The 19,121-nt window shown below is 43.4% G+C and overlaps 1 protein-coding gene across 7 annotated transcripts in view; it reads right to left on the reverse strand.

Annotated features, from left to right (window-relative positions):
• Positions 1-19,121, reverse strand: part of PRKAG2 (protein kinase AMP-activated non-catalytic subunit gamma 2) — a 236,415-nt gene that overhangs the window by 136,001 nt on the left and 81,293 nt on the right. For 4 of the 7 annotated variants that reach the window (XM_074574045.1, XM_074574048.1, XM_074574047.1 and 1 more), the window contains one exon: positions 12,437-12,716. In XM_074574045.1, the coding sequence (XP_074430146.1) occupies positions 12,437-12,716 (280 nt within the window). Of the gene's footprint in view, positions 1-12,358; positions 12,717-19,121 lie in introns of those variants that run through there. The other 3 variants (XM_074574050.1, XM_074574051.1, XM_074574058.1) reach the window with 2 other exon arrangements.

Genomic DNA, 19,121 nt, shown 5'->3' on the forward strand with positions numbered 1-19,121 from the left:
AAAATCTAGACAGCTGTACAAACTGGTTTGCACTAATCCCCACCATTTGCTTGAAAGCTTTCTGTGAACGCCAGCGAACATACGAGATGTCAGATCGGCAATAATCCTCATTACTTACTATTTACGTTTTTAAGGAGGGAAGGGTCATAATTAGGCTTTTGTCAACGAGAGTGCCTTTGATCGCATTGGAAGTAAGGGCTTTCCTCTGGCTTTGAAGGACAAAACCCAACACTTAGAAGCCCAGGCAGGAAACTATTCCTTAATGCTCACCACCTTCATAGGGGTGACTAGCAAATATTGCTGAACTTAGCCAAAATATTTCTTTTTTTCTTCTCTTTTTCTTTTCTTTTAGTTAAGAATGTCCTTTTTTTTCCCCAAGTCAACTGTCTTAGGTGTCTCAGCAAGGATTAACTTCAGGCATTCAAGTCTGGAAATTGTTCACTGCATTCAGAGCCCAATGGTCAAATCTTCCCTGGTGTCATGCTGAAAAACTCAGATGTAGTAAATCAGATGTGTTTAAATACACATAATATAGCAGAATTTGATCTTTGTGTGGGCAGAAGCCACATTTTAATTAGCTTTGCTGGAAGGAGCAGTACTTTCTTCTAAAAGATGAAAAAATTCAGCTACCCGCTCATCTTAATGTTCACGTCAATTCATTTTTGAGGTTCGCTCTCCTGAACAAGTTTAGGCCAGTGCTCCATTGCAATCAAGCGCTGCTGCTGAAGACTCCTCTGCCAAAACCCCATTTTTATTACCTGGCTACGTGTTTTATCTGCCGTTCGTGCTTCTTGTCTTTCAGAAATTCTTCAAGGTGCACTGAATATGGCCAAGCTCAGCATTTCTCTAGCAAACTCTACTTTTTACAGGTTGCCCAGAGAGGTGGTAGATGCCCCATCCCTAGAAACATTCCAGGTCAGGTTGGACAGGGCTTTGAGCAACCTGATCTAGTTGAAGATGTCCCTCCTCATTGCAGGGGGGTTGGACTACATGACCTTTAAAGGTCTCTTCCAACTGAAACTATTCTATGATTCTAGGATTGCATGACACATGAAAGAGTCAAGCGTTTAATATAAATGCTAAACACAGAAAAAATAACATGGCCACTATTTGTCATGTGTAGCTACTCTCATTTCACTATTAAGCATTAGTCCATCTGCAATTCTGTCACTTCCTCTCCAGAAAGTTTTGACCTTCATAGCATTTAGATATGCATTTTTTATTTTGCATGGATTAAAGCCAGTTTTGGCCTCTGGCTGCTTGGTGCTATGGGGGGCACATCGGCACGCAAGAGGAATTGGAGCGGCCGCATAACTGCAAACAGCATCATCCTGTTGGAGTTACGGCTCAGGTTGCCAAGTGCAGTTCACTCACCATTAAACAGATCCATGGAAAGACCGTGAACATGAAGAGCTATGGAAACCTTATACTGAGGTTAAGCAAACAAATCTGACACCAAACCTTCCGCCCAGCTCAGGCAGGCGATAAAGCAGATACGTTCACAGTGACCCTGCAACAAAACGCTCAGGATTCCCAAATAATGGCATCTGTTGAAGAACATATCATTAACGGCTAATCTCCACATGCCTTCCCCAGCAGAAATTAGTTGCATGAGGGTCCATGTATTTGTCAACACAATTAAATGTCTATCATCATATTGAGGGCCATATCCTCACCCGGGGGCAATGGCAAACCCTCCTGGGATGAGGGCAGAAGTTGGTTTCCTGAACAACTGCTGAAATTATTGTTCTTACACATGTCGGAGGGAGGGATGTTTTTAGCCCCTGCAGTTTGAATGGGTTTAGAAGCACTAAAAAAAAAAAAGGCATAATAAAAGGTCCTTAGCATCCTGCTCAAAACCTAAATCAATGCATCTCCAGGCAGGCAAGGCACCTCCATACAGCCAGGAGGAGCAGCAGGATGCCCACAGGAGGGCACCTATGTTTCACAGTCGTGTAGGAGCTCCCAGGGAGATGCAGTTTGGGTTCACACAGTGCGGCTCTGTCTGGCGTAGCTACCCACACGCACTTGTCACCGCAGTCCTGTGTCACACACCTACGTGGGGGCTTTCGAAGCTGCACTTACATTTCAGGCTCTGAGAGTCGCAAGCGGCAGGCGATGCTGCAAGAAGCAAACTACAAAGAAACCCTGTTGGAAACCACTGGAGTTGCCTATCAATAAAATGTGCTTATAGAAACACCGAGGCAAGCTTCAAAATAGTTTAACTAAGAAATCGAGGTGTTTTGATGGCTGATCATCAAAGATGCTAGGTAATTGTTTCGCATATCAAGTACACACAGATTAATATTTTTCCATAATCTAAGATACGAATTTATTAAAGATGGAGAAGGGTCTTCTGGATGAACTGTGACATAGATGAACATAGCAGAAAACTCATGAAGAAAGAAAATAATTTCTTTTTTTAAAAAAAAAACAACCCACAACTCCCAAACAATCCACAGCCCCCCTTTATTTTTTAAAAAATAAACTAAGAAAGATCCTGTTTAGATTTTATTAAACACTTAGCGCTCCATGTCAGAACCAGCCAGCCCTGGAGCGGGCAGTTAGTCTATTGATCCACCCCAGAGATCCCAGGCACAGGGACCTTTGTAAGCTCATTGCTGGCTCAGTGGTTTTAGGATTGTCATAAATCACTTAGTTCCTGACATTTGAACCTTTCCAGCAATGCTCTGTAGATGCGCTGGTTTAGCTGTTTAGCTGGATAACAAATTCTGACATCCAGAAAATGGACCAAAGAGAAACAACCCAGGGAGAAAACCAGCTACAGATTATTGCTTGTGGTATACAGCTGACTCTAGAGACTAAAATCTCCCCTTCATAAAGGTCGCTATTCAGGACATTACTCTCAAATTTACATTCACTACCACATTTTTACTTATCACAGCTCCTCACTCTACCCACCACGAATCCTCACCTCTCTGCCCCATCCTTTGCACTTTAATTTGTAGAGCATCCACACACGCCCACTTTGCAGCACAAACCACCTCATGTGCCAGCTGGCAAAGCACAGCCAGGGCTTCCAAGCATTTTACAACCCTCATCCTGCAAGTCCAAAAAGGGTGCAAACCTTGGGGAGCATGGTCCTCCAGCTAATGTGCATATGTGTGCTTGTGAGTAATAAAATGCTTTCCCGAACCTGACTTGGGTCCTCTGCATGGTGTCATCCTTCATTCAGTATGTCTCACGTTGCGCCAGGGAACCTTGTCAGAAGTTTTGCTGGACTATCAAAGCATCTGCAATGACAGTTACTCCCTCCCAATACACATATTATCCATTCAGGATACATTACTCAAACAAATTTCTGTAAAGGTTCTGATGGTTGGGAACAAATGGGTCAATGTCCAAAAATTAGACCTGAGACTCATTTTATGACATGAGTAGAAGACCTTGCCTGTCCTCTTTTTATTTTAAACTAAGAACATGACTTCTAGCCTCCTCCAGCTGACGTGTTGATTATTTTAAGCACAATAAAATCCAAACCAATTAACTCACTGGGCTAGAAAATCCTAAACCAATTAATTTTAAAAAGTGGCATCTTTGTTCTCCTCTGCTTTGACAAAGGAAACGTGATCTGACTTTAGTCAAATAGAGAGCAGCATGGAAGGACTTAGCTCTGCTACACAGATTCAGGAGTATGGGAATTAGTCACATCAGTGAAGTTAATGTAACCTTGGTATTACACAATTTCCTTTCACTTCTGTCAAACTGCAAGTACAAAAGGATTCTTCCTAGATCTCCTAATCCAGCCTGATATTTATCTGACTTACTATGGCAGTGAGGAAAACAAATCCTAAACCTGGTCCCATGCACAGCTTTGTACTAGGAGAGATCTGTGCTTTTCTACATCCCCTCTTCCCAGTAACAACCAACCTGCATTTAAGTTTGCTGTGCACATCAAATAGGCCAACGACAACTCCAAAGTTGCTGTGAAGTGCCCTGACAACTGACCGAATTAGAATGGAATGAATCAAATGTGAACAGCCCTTCTCATACTCCTGGGCTAGTACAGAAGACTACAAGGGTCTCTGAAGGCATTAGAGTCCTTAAATTCATTACGGTCCATTAAAAGTCCTATCTCATCTCCTCAAACTACTCAGTCACTACCAGGTGAGGTGATAATTAGTGCACGTGAGCTCTCCCAGAAGAGGCTGCAGAGCCCTCTGCCTTGCTTGGAGGTGGCCAGTGCCCTGCTCAACCCGCCAAGGAGCCTTGCTGGCTCCCGAGTCCCTCCCCATCCACCCACATTCACAGCCCTGCGGCCCAAAAGAGGGCTGTTGCCTTCGGCTGGCTTTAAGGTCAATGGGACAACAAAATACACAAGTGAAAGCAGGGAACAAATCTAATCATCCATGCAGGCAAGTAGCAGAGTCCGTGTGAAGTCTTTAAAACCCCCTCAGTTTAATCACTGATTATCACCAGGGCTCTCCTTCGAGATGCTTTCACAGCCCCAAAGGTTGCATAAAGCAAAGCTCATTTCCATTAAGCCCTGCAAACGTGAGACATGGGAGCGATCAGCACCTCGCCCTATTGACTCTCACAATTCACAGCGATTTACCATCATTATTATGGTTTTATTTCCTTTTTAAAAACAATGGTTTTATTTGGTCCCAGCTCAGCCAAAACTCACACTGATCCAACAAGGGCTACAAAAGAACTACAGGCTGCTGGATCGAGCCTGGCATTTAACTATACTTAAAATACTACACATACCATATTCCCAACCCTACGCATTTTTCTGCATCGTAGTCAGGTCCTTTCATTCTGTATTTTTGCAGATCAGAAAACTGATTGACTCAACATTTATCACATTTATTCAGCCCATTTTTGAGGTATTTTCCATGGACTTTATCTAAGAAAGTGACAACCCATGATATTGAGAAAGCTTGGATCTGATACCTTAAGTGATTAATAATACTTCAGACTCTAACCACGTATCAAAAGAGCTCAGATGCACAACGCATTTTCAATGGGATGACGACAAGTATTCACCAAGATTCAGATAAAACAATGTACTTTAAATGTGTGAACAAACCTACTAAAATCAACAAGATTTCTCCAGCACTTCTAACCAAATACTTAGGGACCAAATTCTGAAATGATTGATCTAAATGGAAAATAGACACCTAAATATGTTTGAAAATCTGCTCCTACGTGTATTCCTGGATTTTTAAACTACAGGTAATTTAAAAAAACATAACAACCCACAGCCACAAAAAAATCCCCCCCAACTTATTTCCAAATGGTTTGCTGTGGTTAGACAGCTTGAGACTTCAAAACTATCTCTTTAACTTTACTGTTGCTTACGTTACTACCTGTGGGGGAACAAAGTCACCTGCACATGAGCACCGCTCTGCAGACCTCTCTTATCAAAGGACACAAAGAAGACACGCAGCAAAAGGCCACCAGGGTTCATCAACCCTTGGAGATGTTCAAACTGCAGTTTCTATTTCCTCTGCTTGCCAGCAGCAGTCTCTAAAAGAGACTGAGGTCTTGTCTATAGATCACAAGGAATAGTAACTTGGTTGTTATTTAAAATTATGATCATTTATAGCACGTTCCATAGTTTAAACCCCAGGAATGAGATAGAAGATGGGAATGAATCCGGTCACAGCTCTGTCCCATACCCTACAGATGAAAATTAGAGACTGAAAATCTTCCCTTTTTCTTTGCATCATTGCATCTAAATCATTAGCAATTTGAAGAGAGTCTGAAAAATCCTTCTTGCCTAGAAATAGTGGTAAGGAATATAAAAGCACACCGGATGTACTCCACCTATGCAGATAACACTGACCATGGGGAACTAAGGTGAAATGGCAAGCGCATTGAAAGATATCTCCAAATAAACTAAGACCAATCACCATGGGCACATTTTAACCGGAAAAATCATCTGCTGCTAATAGCAGATGTCAGTAACTGGCAGGAGAAACGGTCCTGAATGTGGCTGGTCTTTGGCTATGCAAAGCTGTCTATGGCACCAGCTCAGCTGCAGCCGTGCTGACACATGTTGCCTGCAAAAAGTCATTTTTCTAGTGTAGACGAGACCAAAATGAAGAGTGTTGGTCCCCCTGTCTGTCTCTCCAGGCAATGCAAGCTTGAAAAATTATGATTAGATGGTTTTGTGCAGCAGCACTGGAAAAGAAAGCAAGACAAATGGCTCTGCTGCTTTCCTAGCTTTCATGGGATGACGGTGGAAGAACCTACACCACCCTCCCAAGGTGTAACTGGACCGAGCAGCCCTGTCCTTCCGCAACCTGCTCCACTTGTCCTGCATGGCGAGAGTAGTCACAGCCAGAAATCAAAGCTGCCCCACAGCCTTTCCCTCCGGCATCCCACCTGCCCGTCCATTCAGAAGGCAGGGGAACTGTGAGCATGGATGGAAAAATGATTATGAAAGTGGCCTCAGCTATCCAGGATCCCAATGCAGGTTATAACTGATGATTCTCTACAGCTGTGGTCCAAAGGCTGGGAGAGTCCAAGACTTTACCAAAGAAAAATCCAAACACAGACTCCAGCAGCTGGCATGAGGGAGGACAGCCCATCACATGGCTCCAAGTGTCACAGGAAGGTATTCCTCAAGAGTAACGGTGGGCGATAGTTTGAGCCAATGGTACATGAAATGTGTGCACTCAGCTGCCGACCCTCCACAACAGCCTGTCTCGGACTAAACCCCACGTCACTGCAAGTTGTTACCTAAATGACATGAATACGTATTAAAATCCGAGAGGAAATTAATTTTTGTTTAAAGCTTGAAGAAAAGCCTTAGCACTGATCAGCCACAGTCAGGAGGCCTTCAGGGGAGCAGGGCTGAATGTGGCAACATGAAACCCGTCAGGGTTTTCCCCATTTCTTCCCTGAGGTATTGGAAATGAGAGCTGCTTGCTCCATCTATGGGTAAAAACTAGTACAGTCATAAGCTTTTCTTATAGAGGGCATAGCCTAACCACAAAATCTTCTCCAAGAAAATAAATTATTAGAATGAATAAAATATAACAACCTTTCTGTATTGCTTCTCACAGTCTTCTGAAAAACTACAATCTGGGTCTTTATTATTAGAGGACCAGGAGCCCTCCTTTTGCATTATTTTAGGCACCACAGTTAGTAGTATTGAATTTCAGAAGGAGAAAAATTACTAAGAGAGGGCAGAAAATTAAAACCTTACATTGAAAATCATCTCTTTCCTCAAATATAGCGCAAGTTCACTGTGATTCAAATCTGATCACCAGCTTCAAGCAATTTGAAACCTGCCTAATTTTTGATTCAAAGTTCTGTAAACAACCTTTAATTCTGAGCTAAATTTATCTTTTGATCCCATTCACTGCAACCCAAAGCTTTAAGTCAATGGAAGCCTTTTAATTGATTTCCTTTGCTGTTAAAACTGGCAGCACCATCAATGTGTCCTGAGTATTGCTGTTACTTGAACTGATGTTTTTGGAAGGGGAAGCAGGACTGGAAAATGCCCTGCTGCCCTTCAAACAGGGCATTCAGCGCCATGGAAAAAACTACATTTTAATGACTTAAATTTCATACAACCATGTACTTTGAATAAAATATTCAGGGTACTTGATTTTAGCCTATCTGCAGGGGTAGCTCTGTAATTCCCACTCACTAAAATAAAGGTCTCCTCATTTATTTGCGTATGTATTGGCTCTGAAGGGAGAGCTCTTGCAAGACCATGGAAAAGTGCAATCTGAATTGTGTTTTCCCCCAGTGAATGTCTCCCATGTTTACTTTGGATCACCTTAGTTTGCTTTACTGAGAGTAAATTTGTGCCACTTCTTCTTTCTCTTAGCATCATACCTGCTCATGCAAACTGACACACAAGAGACAGGCATTCCCGTCATAGCTAAGACTCAAAAACGTTTTAGAGCACCAGGTCCCAAGTTGTTCCTCATGACAGCAGTTCCTGTAGTTTTGAGCAAACCTAAGAAACAGTTCCACAATGTCAATTTTGAAGTCACTTTTCACAGCACCTCAAACTTCAACTTGTACCTCTTCACTCATCCTTCATTCCTGTTGTCCCTGCAAAACGTCTAGGAAATCAGTGTCAGCTCTGTAGAAGCCTCCTGTTAGCTACAGGTCACTGCAATTTACTCATTTTTTCATATTCAATCATCTACAAACAATTAAAATGTAATTGCTCAATATTCCACAGCCACTCACTTGCCCACGATGACGGGTAAACCCAGGTACCGAGCTCTACATCTCATAGAGCCACGTCTCTGCTTGCAGAAGGCGCCTGGCATTGGGAGGTGTAAAGTGGGCAGTGCTGGGTGGGACTGCATCTACCAAGCTTCATAGCACGGGGGATCAGCATTAGCAAGTCATCTGCACCAGCTCAAAGCCAAGCTTAATTCATCCTAAATCCATACTCAGTTTTCAATTATCCTTCTAACGGTGCTGTTGTAAAGAAATTCTCAGGCAAAAAAGAAATCGAAAGCTGAGAATTAAATGTAAAAACACTTGTACAGAAACCCAACACACAAAGAGCTGTCTTGGACTTTTCTGCGGTGAATTTCCCAAACTGAAGGAGTTGAAAAAGTCCCTGCAGAGCCTCTGTCAGGAGGGGCCCAAGGTGGATTTGTTGCCTTTTCAAAGGTGGGACACTGGACATGGAGCCCCAGCCAGCAGTTCACTGTTTTGAAGCTGTACTTACAAAATACCTGAAGTGGCTGGCAGCCAAGTACACGTTGTGGGAAGGTATTTTTCCTTTAAAGGCAAATCTTTTGTCAGATCAGAGCCTTGGGGTTGTGACCAGATGCTGAACTGGGGTAACCAAAGGGAAAAGACACAAAGACAAGCTTTTGGCTATTGCCAAAACAAGTGATACAATATTAAAAATGAGAAAGAGCTTTAAACTCCCAGCCTTAAGTGGAAAATGTTTTAAGCCTCTTGTCTGCAAATCACTTTCTGCTTTAATATCGTCCTACCCGAACCATTAATGCCCTTCCTAAACTGCATATATTCAAAAGGCAAAATAACTGAGCTGGGAAAACAGCAACTACATGGGAAAGAAAGCGCTGCGAATACCACACATAGCCTTTAAAATGAAAACAAGCTAGAAAGAAGTTGCTTCCAAGAAAAACAAGGAATATGCGGAGTAACAGGTTAGTCTGTGTTTTCAACAATGCGTGGGAGGAGGAAGTGGAGGGAAGATGGGGTATGTTATTTAAAACAAAGACTGCATGTAATTCCCCCACATATTGCTCCATGATGATAGGGAAATGAGTGCAGCACAGCCTCATTTCAGGTAAACAGGGGGTATAACCCCCCACCCACCCCCCAAATCCTGTCAACTTTTACCTGGCCCTTTTTTTAAATTGCAGATTGCCTGGATAAAATACAGATTAGCTATAAACTCAAAGGGAAGGCTCCAGTGCAGTTTCCCAGAAGAGCCGAGGCTGAGAGGGACCTCTGGAGCTCCCTGGTCCAACCTCTCCTCAAAGCAGGGCTTCAACTTTAAACGGGGCTGCTCAGAGCCTTGCCCAATCGATTTATTAAAATCTGCACGGGCAGCAATTTCACAGTCCCTCAGGACCTCTGCTCCAATGCTGTGTCACCCCCATCAAGAACACGTTTCTTGCATCTGCCTGGAGTTTCCCTCACAGCCTCCTGCCCTTTTGCTGGGCATCTCTGAGATGCCCAGCACTGCCTTCTCCATAACCCTGTTAGGTAACTGAAGACAGCAAAAAGATCTTCTCCTCCTTCTTCATCCCCCTGCACCAGATGCCCCAGCCCTTCACCAATGTAGTGGCCCTTCGCTGGACCAGTATGTCCCCATCTCTCTTGTACCGGGGAGCCCAGAACTGGACCCAGCACTGCAGATGTGTCTCACAGGTGCTGAGCAGAGGGGGAGGATGACTTCCCTTGACCTGCTGGTGATGATCCTCCTAATGCAGCCCAGCACACAGTTAATTATCATTTTAATACTACTAACCCAGCACCAGCAGGGCTGTAAAGGCAGGCAAGCATGGCAAGTCCATCTGATTTCGATGCACTCACAGTTTCAGAACTGATAAAGTAACTTAAGTCCCATTCACTTTTATCCCAAGCTCCTTGAGAAAATGGGATTTTAATCACGTAGGCTGTGACAATTTTGAGCAGTGAAGCATTTATGCACCTCCAGAAACGGGGAGCCACGTGCTGCTTTAGCTCTTCTCAGAGTTCTTCAGCGCAGCATCTGCGCAAAGGTCTGAGATATCTGGTCTGAGGAGCCTCTGAGAAGTCTTGTCACTCAGGATATGCTGTTCAAGCCACAGAGACTTTGTTTTGAGTGGGATGTAACCAATTAACTTAGTGTTTTGTAATACATGGGGTCATTCTTTATTTGAAAAGTAGCAGAATGCAAAACTTTTGCTTGTGAAAAACTACATAATACAACAGAAATGGTTATCCACACATTTCCTGAAGTCCTGAAAAGGTTTTATTAAATAAAATCCAATAAAGTTTAGTTAAATATAGTAAACCCCAAGAGTGTAATTCATTACTGACCCCTGTTTAGCACATTCTGAATAAAAACAACTTTAACATGGTAGTGAAGGGTATGTATCTGCATTAGTCTCTCTGTAAGAGAGTTAAACGATGGGAAAGCACCTGGTAAGAAATGCTCTGTTTTGCAGAAAGCTGCAGAATGGGAAGAGTTATCAACTTAAGAACCAAATTTAATCATCACGCCCTTTCCAAAAGGCTGTCCCTCCTCCCTGAAAAACAAAAGACCACAAACACCCAAGCCCAGAGCAATTCCTGCAACCATCTCTGGAGCAGCAGGGTCATGGGTATCTTCTGTTAGCTCAAAAATAGCGTGGCCCCGCTCCAAGCCTGTTCCTGTGACAGTGATGTGACCTTATCAACAGGATTTTGCTGACTACTGGAAGATTCCTTTTTTTAATATTCTGTTGTACCTAGCTAGGACTTAAACAGTGCTGTTTTCTTGGGTAACTTGCTTAAAAAGTCACAAGATGGTTTTGCTATGCAGTGTATATTGCTGTTATTCACGCAGCAGTGAGCCCTTCATTGTGTGCTCAATCAGCAGCATTTTGCCTATGCAATATTTAAACCTATGGACCTAAACGGACTTTGACTATTGTGAGGCTTGAAAAAGAGAGAAGCGTAAAAAGCATACTTGAACTTTAAGGAGAGAACAAATGTCCTTGAATAGAAATGATGCTTGGAGTCTACTTGGAGTCCTTCAGAAACACTGAGTCTCCTATTATCATTCTCCTGAAGGTGTTTTAGAGAGAGGCAAGGACTGAAAAAGATGCCATTTTAATTAAGCTGCAGCAGAACTTCTGATAAACATAAAGAAAATGCTATATGGGTTTGTATAGCTCTGTTCTTGTGCACAAAAGTCACTATGAATGTACTTGTTCTGATTAAAACCAACACGTTTAAGGGAAATTCTGATGAAGAGAAACAAGAAGGTCCCTCTATACTATTTAAAAGTCACGGAAAGCTATCAGTATGTTGCAGGAAACATATAGCCAAACATAGGTATACGCACCACTAATTCTGTACCTATGTTGTCACAGAAGATCTGACAACAATTTATCATTGAGTTATTTCTCCTGTTCACAGAAGGAAAACTCACTGTGGTCTCACAATCCAGCATTCCCAGTGGCAAGATATTATTCCTCTCTTTCCCCTGTAACTCTGTCCCCATCCTATAGCCACTAAGCCCTTGGGTTTATAGACCAGCACTGGGAACCTTTGTTCAGCAAGTAAGTTTTAAAACTGAAGCCTCTTCTCAATGCTGCTCATTTCTGAGTCTTAATGGTGTGTTAGCCCATGGGCTGCTAAAGAGGTAATTCGTGCCTGATATAAAGCAGGCAAGTGCTCGGAACCATGGAGGTCTACGATGCCTTTCATATTCTGGCAGAGGAGCTCAAACACTCCCTTAATGGTCATTTGATTGGAAACACATATCATTTACTTCTATCCAGTAAAGGTCTCTTTCCCCTCCTACAATAGGGCAAAGAAATATCAAATAAAAAAAACGGCTGAAATTCTCTATGGAGCCTACAAAAGTGAGTCTCCCTTAGCTCCCGAGATGATGTCCTTTCTGTGCCCACCTCCACCACAAACCCCACAAACATCTCCAACTGCTCTCGAGCCCCGGCACTAATGTCCAACCAGCCTTGGTGACATCACCCAGAAAATTCCCACTAATGTGGACGCAGGATTTGTATGCAAAGCTTTGAAGCGTGATTTCCCTCCTCAACCCTGCATAGGTGTCCGTGGCCCTGCAGAGGTCATACCCTAATATCCAGCATGTCAGAAACCCAAAACACATGGTCAGTGAAAGCGATAACGAACAATTAGCACATGCCTCATCTGCACTTACTTCACTACCGCAGGTAAAGAATGGGCCAAGCCCAGAGGTACCGTGTATCTTCCTGAAATAACATGAGCAATTTCTTACTTTTTCTTGATCTGGAGAAAAACTTGATGCCCCCAGGAGAGGTAGACGGGTTAGAACTGGGGGAGGACTCTTTGGAGGAGGACCTGAAGATCCCACTGAAGCTCATTCGGCGTGGAGAGCGTGGGGGAGACTCCTGGTAGGGGAAGGGAAACACTGTTTTGGGTGAGCCGGGGCTATGTTTGGATCTCACAGGGGCAGAAACGGGGCTGGAAGGTCGGTTCTGAAGCCCTTTTGAGAAAAGGCCTTTTGAAGGGCTGCCGGCAGAGTAGCTTTCTTCCACCTGAGGAGGAGAGAAAAAGGAAGAAAAAAGAAAAATCACCATTAATTCAGTTCAGTTTGGGCCATCAGGATCTCTGAACTTGTCTCAACACAGTCAACTCCTGTTTATTCGGCTGGTGGATTAGCCAGACCTCACCTTTCCCAGTGCCTGCCTGCACTGACACGCAGATGCGTGTGTGCCACCGCTCTGGGCTCCGTGCTGCCCCTTGCACTTAAAGACGCGCTGAATTTCACCAAAAAAAAATCAACATGTGTGCTTACATTTTATTATTACACATATAGTGTGGGATTTTTTTTACTACTTTTATTTGCCACGCATCCATCTTCCTGCCCTGGACAACTGAAAGATGACTGGCAATGAATTTATTTAAGGCAATGAATGACTGCCATTGAGGAAACAGAGCTCCCCAAAGTCTTCCTCCCAAATTTAAGCACCCACCTACGGTACTTAAATCTCCAATGCGCAATGGAGACATCGCACGACCCAGCACAGTGCACAAGTTCCCAAGTGCCTGACAGGTCTCTACAACACCAGACACAGCCACAACTGTGGGACTGGAGTCCCAAAATAGAGGAACCCTTTTAGAGTGGTGACGTTCCTGCTAATTACCCCAGCCTTGAGCTTGACTATGACCTTTCTAGCAGCTGTACCTCTTTTGGGACCTGTGCTGGCTCTCCAGCTAGCGTGAATATCTGTGCACAACACAGCCCTGCACTGTGCAGGCTCACCCAGCGAAGGGGGATAAAAATCCAGAAAAACAAAAAAAAAAGGAGCAAAGATGAAATTCTTCCCACATAAAATTAATAGAAGCTGACTCAAAAACTCTGTGGGATTTGCCTGCGCCTGGGTATACATAGAGTTTATTTCCTTCTGGATGCACAAAGCACTTCTGTGGGTACGAGGCTGCTTTTTTAGCTGGGGGCAATTCTCATGAATGAAGGGCCTTGTTCCTGGCAAAAGGCAGCGGTGGGTTTCAGGTCTCCAGGGGACACACAAGCAAAGGCCACGGTGTATGTGCCCATGGCCATGGTGTGCTGCTGAGTTTCAAGCCTCTTGCACGCCTGCTTCTCTCTTCCCAGCTATGCAAAACAAACAGGGAAGTACACAGCAGACAGCAACTTCTACCTGTGAAGATGCCAGGTACACCTGATATGTGCCAGTCTAGTTAGGTATGGGGTTTGTTGCCACAGGAGTCACTGTAGAGAAAAATATCTTTTATTAGAATGACTTAAATGAAAGAATAAAGCCTCATTGGTAGCTATGCCTTCTTTCAGGTCAGTAAAGGGCTTGTGTACATGAATCCAGCTAAAACTGGTCAGCTGAGTTTAAAACACTTATGCAATTAACTCCCTTTTCAAAATAATGCTCAGCTACAGCTCCAAAATACTTGTATAAATATGCATGAGCAGCATGATGGCCAACTAGCTGCTCCCTCCATAAGACAGGATCCCACTTCTCATAATCCTTTCTGTCTCCTGCACATGCACTTTGGACCAGCTCCTCTTTCCACTTGGGGTGGGACAGAGCTGGAATGGGTCTTGCTCCATGAGAATTGCAGAAGGAACTGGAAAGAGTGTGGTCCCACATTTGGGAAGGTTTCTAACCTAAAAGGCACTTGATCTGTGAGACGGACACAAACAGCATGGGTCACTAGGAGGGGCATGGAGCCACGCTGGCACAGCCCTGGACAGCTGATGAATTCTGCTCTGTGTTCTGCTGTGCAGCACAGAGATGTCTGACAAGAGGCACAACTGCTTTTTATACCTGTACACTTATTTTTGACAGCGTGGACAAAAATATCTCAAAAATATACCTGTCCTTTTGCAGATGAATTAGGGGAGCAGTTGCCCTCACGGGGAAATTTTTGGAAAGGATAAATCAATCCTAACTGAAGCACTGGGTACCAAACACTCTTGGCAGTATCCATCAGAGAAGAAAAAAGTAGTGTTTCATGCTTAATGCAGTGGCTTGAGCCTCAGGTTTACTTGCCAGTTCTGTCACAGATTCTGTGTGCAACCTTGGAAACTCATTTGACATTACACATCTATTCTGCCATATCTCCTTTATTCCCAGTCTAAGTCCCCTGGCACACAGACCGTCTCCCAGTGAGTATTTATCAAGAACAATAAGGCACAATCCCTCAACTGAGAACTGGTATAATAACCACGCTATAAGTAAATTAATAAACAAATAGCATTTTTCTCACGGGTAAACAGACCCAAAGTGGCAGCTTTTTCATAAAAGCTAATTAACTTTACTAAAATATCATCTGTAAATCATCTGAGACTACTTATACATTGTTCTCTTCACAACTACCTGGTCCAGGAAACAACCAAGTAGCACAACGGCACCTCCTTTTGCATTGCAATTTAAAGAGTTCTGTTGCCAAATCTACTGCCTGCAAGTGGGGAATAAGAGTATTTTCCATTTCATTCTAATCATAATACAAATCTGCCACTACGACTGTAATTTAGGACTGTTTCCAGAATGGTAATTTTACTATAATTTTTTCTGAAGCGACAAACCATGACATTTGTAAAGCTAAGAGAAGGACGTCATTCTGGTGCCTCCCTTAATATTTCTTGTTATCTTTTCTGCATGCTTATTCGGTTATAACGACACACTGATAGGAGACACTTTTAAAAGACTATGGTATCCTCATGCACTAAAGCAATTCTAGAAATGTAAAATGTCAAGCAACAATTTGTCAAATAACGTCAGTATTCCCTTCTATGCACGAGTCAGACACGAAAGCAAATTGTTCTCGAATTCCGAGCAGAAGCAGTGGGATGTTTTTATTTATTGCAATCACAACCGGTTGCTTTCTCTCCATCGTGCCAGGCAGATGAATTAGCTAATTGTTGGAGCACCAGGGGCACACTGCTAAATACACATGTGCGTGCTACTAAATTAAAGGAAATTACTACATTGAATTCTTCCTCCGCCACTCCACATGTTAATTATATACAGGTTACACCTACTATCAAAGCAGATAAATACCTGTGATTTTGCTTTGGGAATTACAACAGGATTGCTTTCTTAGAATATTATTTCAGGCTAATGAATAGCAAGATTTAAAAGATGATTAGGCACTTCTACGAGTAAAATCATCAGCAACAACAGTTATCACAGCATATATAAAAGTCACAAGGTGATGCTAATTTTCATGCTTTGGCTGGGAATGCGGAAGAATCTCTGCTGTGGAATAAACCCCACCATCCTCTGCAGACTCGGTGTGACGACTCCGGCAGTGGTGCTAGAGGCAGGTTACACAGCTAGATGGATCATCAGCCTGTTCTTCATGCTTTTTGGACTCGTTTCCTGAAGCTATGACAGGCAGGTGGGTGCAAAACTCCCACATGTGCTTTGGAAAAATAACTATTCCTCCAGCTGAGCTGTAGCGGCAAAAAAAAAAAAAAAAGTACTGCGCACCCTGGTTTCTCACATTAATAACCTCAGTTTATTATTTATTAACCTCACATTAATAACATCAGTTTGTGTTAGTCCAGGAGAAGCAGTGAAGTAAGAATGGGCAGAAATATGAAATGCACCTAATAAACGCACATGTTGATACGGCTCGTTTGACCCGGACTGGTTAATTGGCCTTTTGGAGATAAAAAGTCCAAACACACAATGCAAGTACAATACAAATCAATGTACAAATAAGGTCTAATCAAACAAATTAAAAATTTCCTCTAAGTACGAAGACTGTCCACTTAATTAAAAAAAAAACACCAACCAACAACAAAACATTCCCTGGGTTGGCTTTGCGCAGAGCATATATGGGATCTTTGAGCTCTACACCTAAGCTTGGACTCCCTAAGCCTTAAAACTGGTTATGCTGGAGAGGAATCTCAGCTCCTGACCCTATGTCTGCAAAGGAACACGGCTAAATTAGCAGCTTGGTAATAGTGCCAGTGCAACCCTACCCTCAGCCTACGGCAATGTGCTCCCAGTGAGGTTAAGCAACCAAGCAGAGCCCCGTGCTACATCAGATGTGCTGTTTCTAGTGTCTGACTTCACTTGTTCAAGGCTAAACCGGTTACCTTACATAGCACTGAGTAAATATATCCTAAAATGCTGTAAGACACTATCAGTTTTCATGCTTCAGAGCACAAAAGAATCCTCAGCTGGGGACCAGGGAGAGACTTTGCCCTGTTGTATACACCAAATGATCTCAGGCAGGCTCCTAAAATACATCCAGAACTGGTCACTAAAATCAACAAAATGAGATATGCCTTACAATGCTTGGCATCTAGCAGACTTTCTTTAAATTTTTTGAATTAAACATAAAGTACTGTCTTGGTACTTGTCCTGAGCTGGGCAGCTCTAGAAGATTTCAAATCAAGAAATAGCATCCTCAAAGCTCCCCTTGTCATTTCACCTAGATACAGGGCTCTTCCTAAGCTCTTCTTCCTTTCTTCCAGCTACACACACTAATGGCTCAGAGCCATCCTGTGACAGACCAGTAGACCCACACCTTCATTTTCAAAAATGAAATGAAAAATCCCAACATAAACTATCACCAGTCCCAGCCTACCCCACGCCAGTGAATGAAACAGCTGGACACAGGCTCAAACCATTGAATCCATACGGCTTCCCTGCTCACTCACCATCTGATGGGGATTTAGTCTGTGCCATGAGCACCCCCAGGTGCCGCCTGGGCTCGGGGGGAGCACAAGCCAAGGACAGTCCCAGGCTGCATGTGGCCACGCTGCTCTACTGTGTGCAAGAGTTTGGATCCGCTACAGGACTGTGCTCAAGCCCTGGGCCAAGAGAACAGTCCTTAACCTCTTATTTATTGCTCCTATTGCTCCTATTAACATATCCCAAGTGAACAACCTTGTATCTTCTGCTGTTAAGAATTATCCATCTTGAAGGTCATCCAGGTCTTCCTGTATAAGGTCCTTCCCTATGATGAAAAAAACACCTCTCTTTGCATCATCAACAAATTTGGCTAGTCTGCTTCTATTTTTCATCTCAGCCTTACTAGCAAAGATCAGTCCAAGGACTGGGCTTGGGGAAACCCTGCCAGTTCTGTCCCTCCATCCAATAGCTGTCCTTTCAATACCAGCCCACCATCTTTCCCTTCAACTATTTTCTTACCCAACTTGCAATTCTTCATCTTACTTTAAAAGAAAGATTAAAGATTTAATCACTACTATATGATAATACCCATCACAACGTGCTAAGAGATCAAACTATTCATACGTCACCACAAACTAGTCTCTCGTCATCCACACACCATCCATCTCAGTCCTGTCTCTTCTCACTCACAGGCAGAAATTTTCTCAATCTTTTTGTTTTCTTTCCCATGCTTTGTATTGAAAATATGATCCCTCCCTTTTACCATAATATAAAGTCCTCCCTAAGAAGCCATTTCTGCTCCCAACCTAGAATTTAAGGACCACTGAACTGCGGGGAAGAGAAGTGTCCTGCCAAAGTGACGTGCCCAGAAAAATGAAGGAGTTCTGCTGAGAAGACCCTGCCCATGAACAGGCAGAGGCTGTGTCGGAGCCGGGGGAACCCAGGCGCTGCCCGTGTCCCTGCCACAGCACCTTGTTGCAGCCATCTTCGCTGGTCCCCTGCCAGGGTGCTCCCTCAACAGGTCCTTTCTTGGGCACGCAGCCTTCCCCAGAGGATGCCCTCCCTGAAAGATCTCTGGCTCTGGTTCACTTTCTGGTGAATTTAGATTAATTTCTCAGAACAGTCTGAAAAAACAATCTGTCTAGAATATGAATGGGCTCAAGCTAAACAGCCTTTCAAAATGCTTCTGAATTTAAGTGAAAGTCATTAAACACTCCTAAGCTCCATTCCTTTTTTCTACAACTCCAAATATTTAGGACATTTATGGAGCATTTGCGTTCTGTTTGCTTTTACAACTGTGAGTTATTTGACCTTTATTTTGCCTCTTCACTTAGAAAAAATTTTGAAAGGCAAATAACAGAAAGGGACAGCAAACACAATTAGAGATGATGCACCAGATAGACGTCTGCACTTGTTTCCTGCCCTTCCACTGAATCTTAATAAAAAAGCCCTTTGATAAAGTTAATTGGATGATTCTCTCATTCTGCTGGAATAAAAGAGCTCACAGAAACACAAGAGCTGACTTCATTAGGCTGAAAGGTAATGAAGGACTCACTCTCCCAGGCACCACATGGTTACATTCACCACCACCAGTTCCCTTGGTTCTGCATGAGCAGTAACAATTGAGACGACAACATATTTTACAGGATCAGAGATGTCACTTCCCAAAACTAAAGTACAATGACACTTTCCCAAATGAAAATACAATGGGATGCGGCTGGCTGCTCTGGCAGGCTCCGAGAGCCCGGCATTGCTGTACGGATGGTCGGGGTTAGGTTTCCAGCAGCGAGCCGGGCTGCTCAAAGGCAGAAGCAGGCT

Source organism: Larus michahellis, chromosome 2 (genome assembly GCF_964199755.1).
Source record: "Larus michahellis chromosome 2, bLarMic1.1, whole genome shotgun sequence".
In the NCBI taxonomy this organism is placed as follows: domain Eukaryota; kingdom Metazoa; phylum Chordata; class Aves; order Charadriiformes; family Laridae; genus Larus; species Larus michahellis.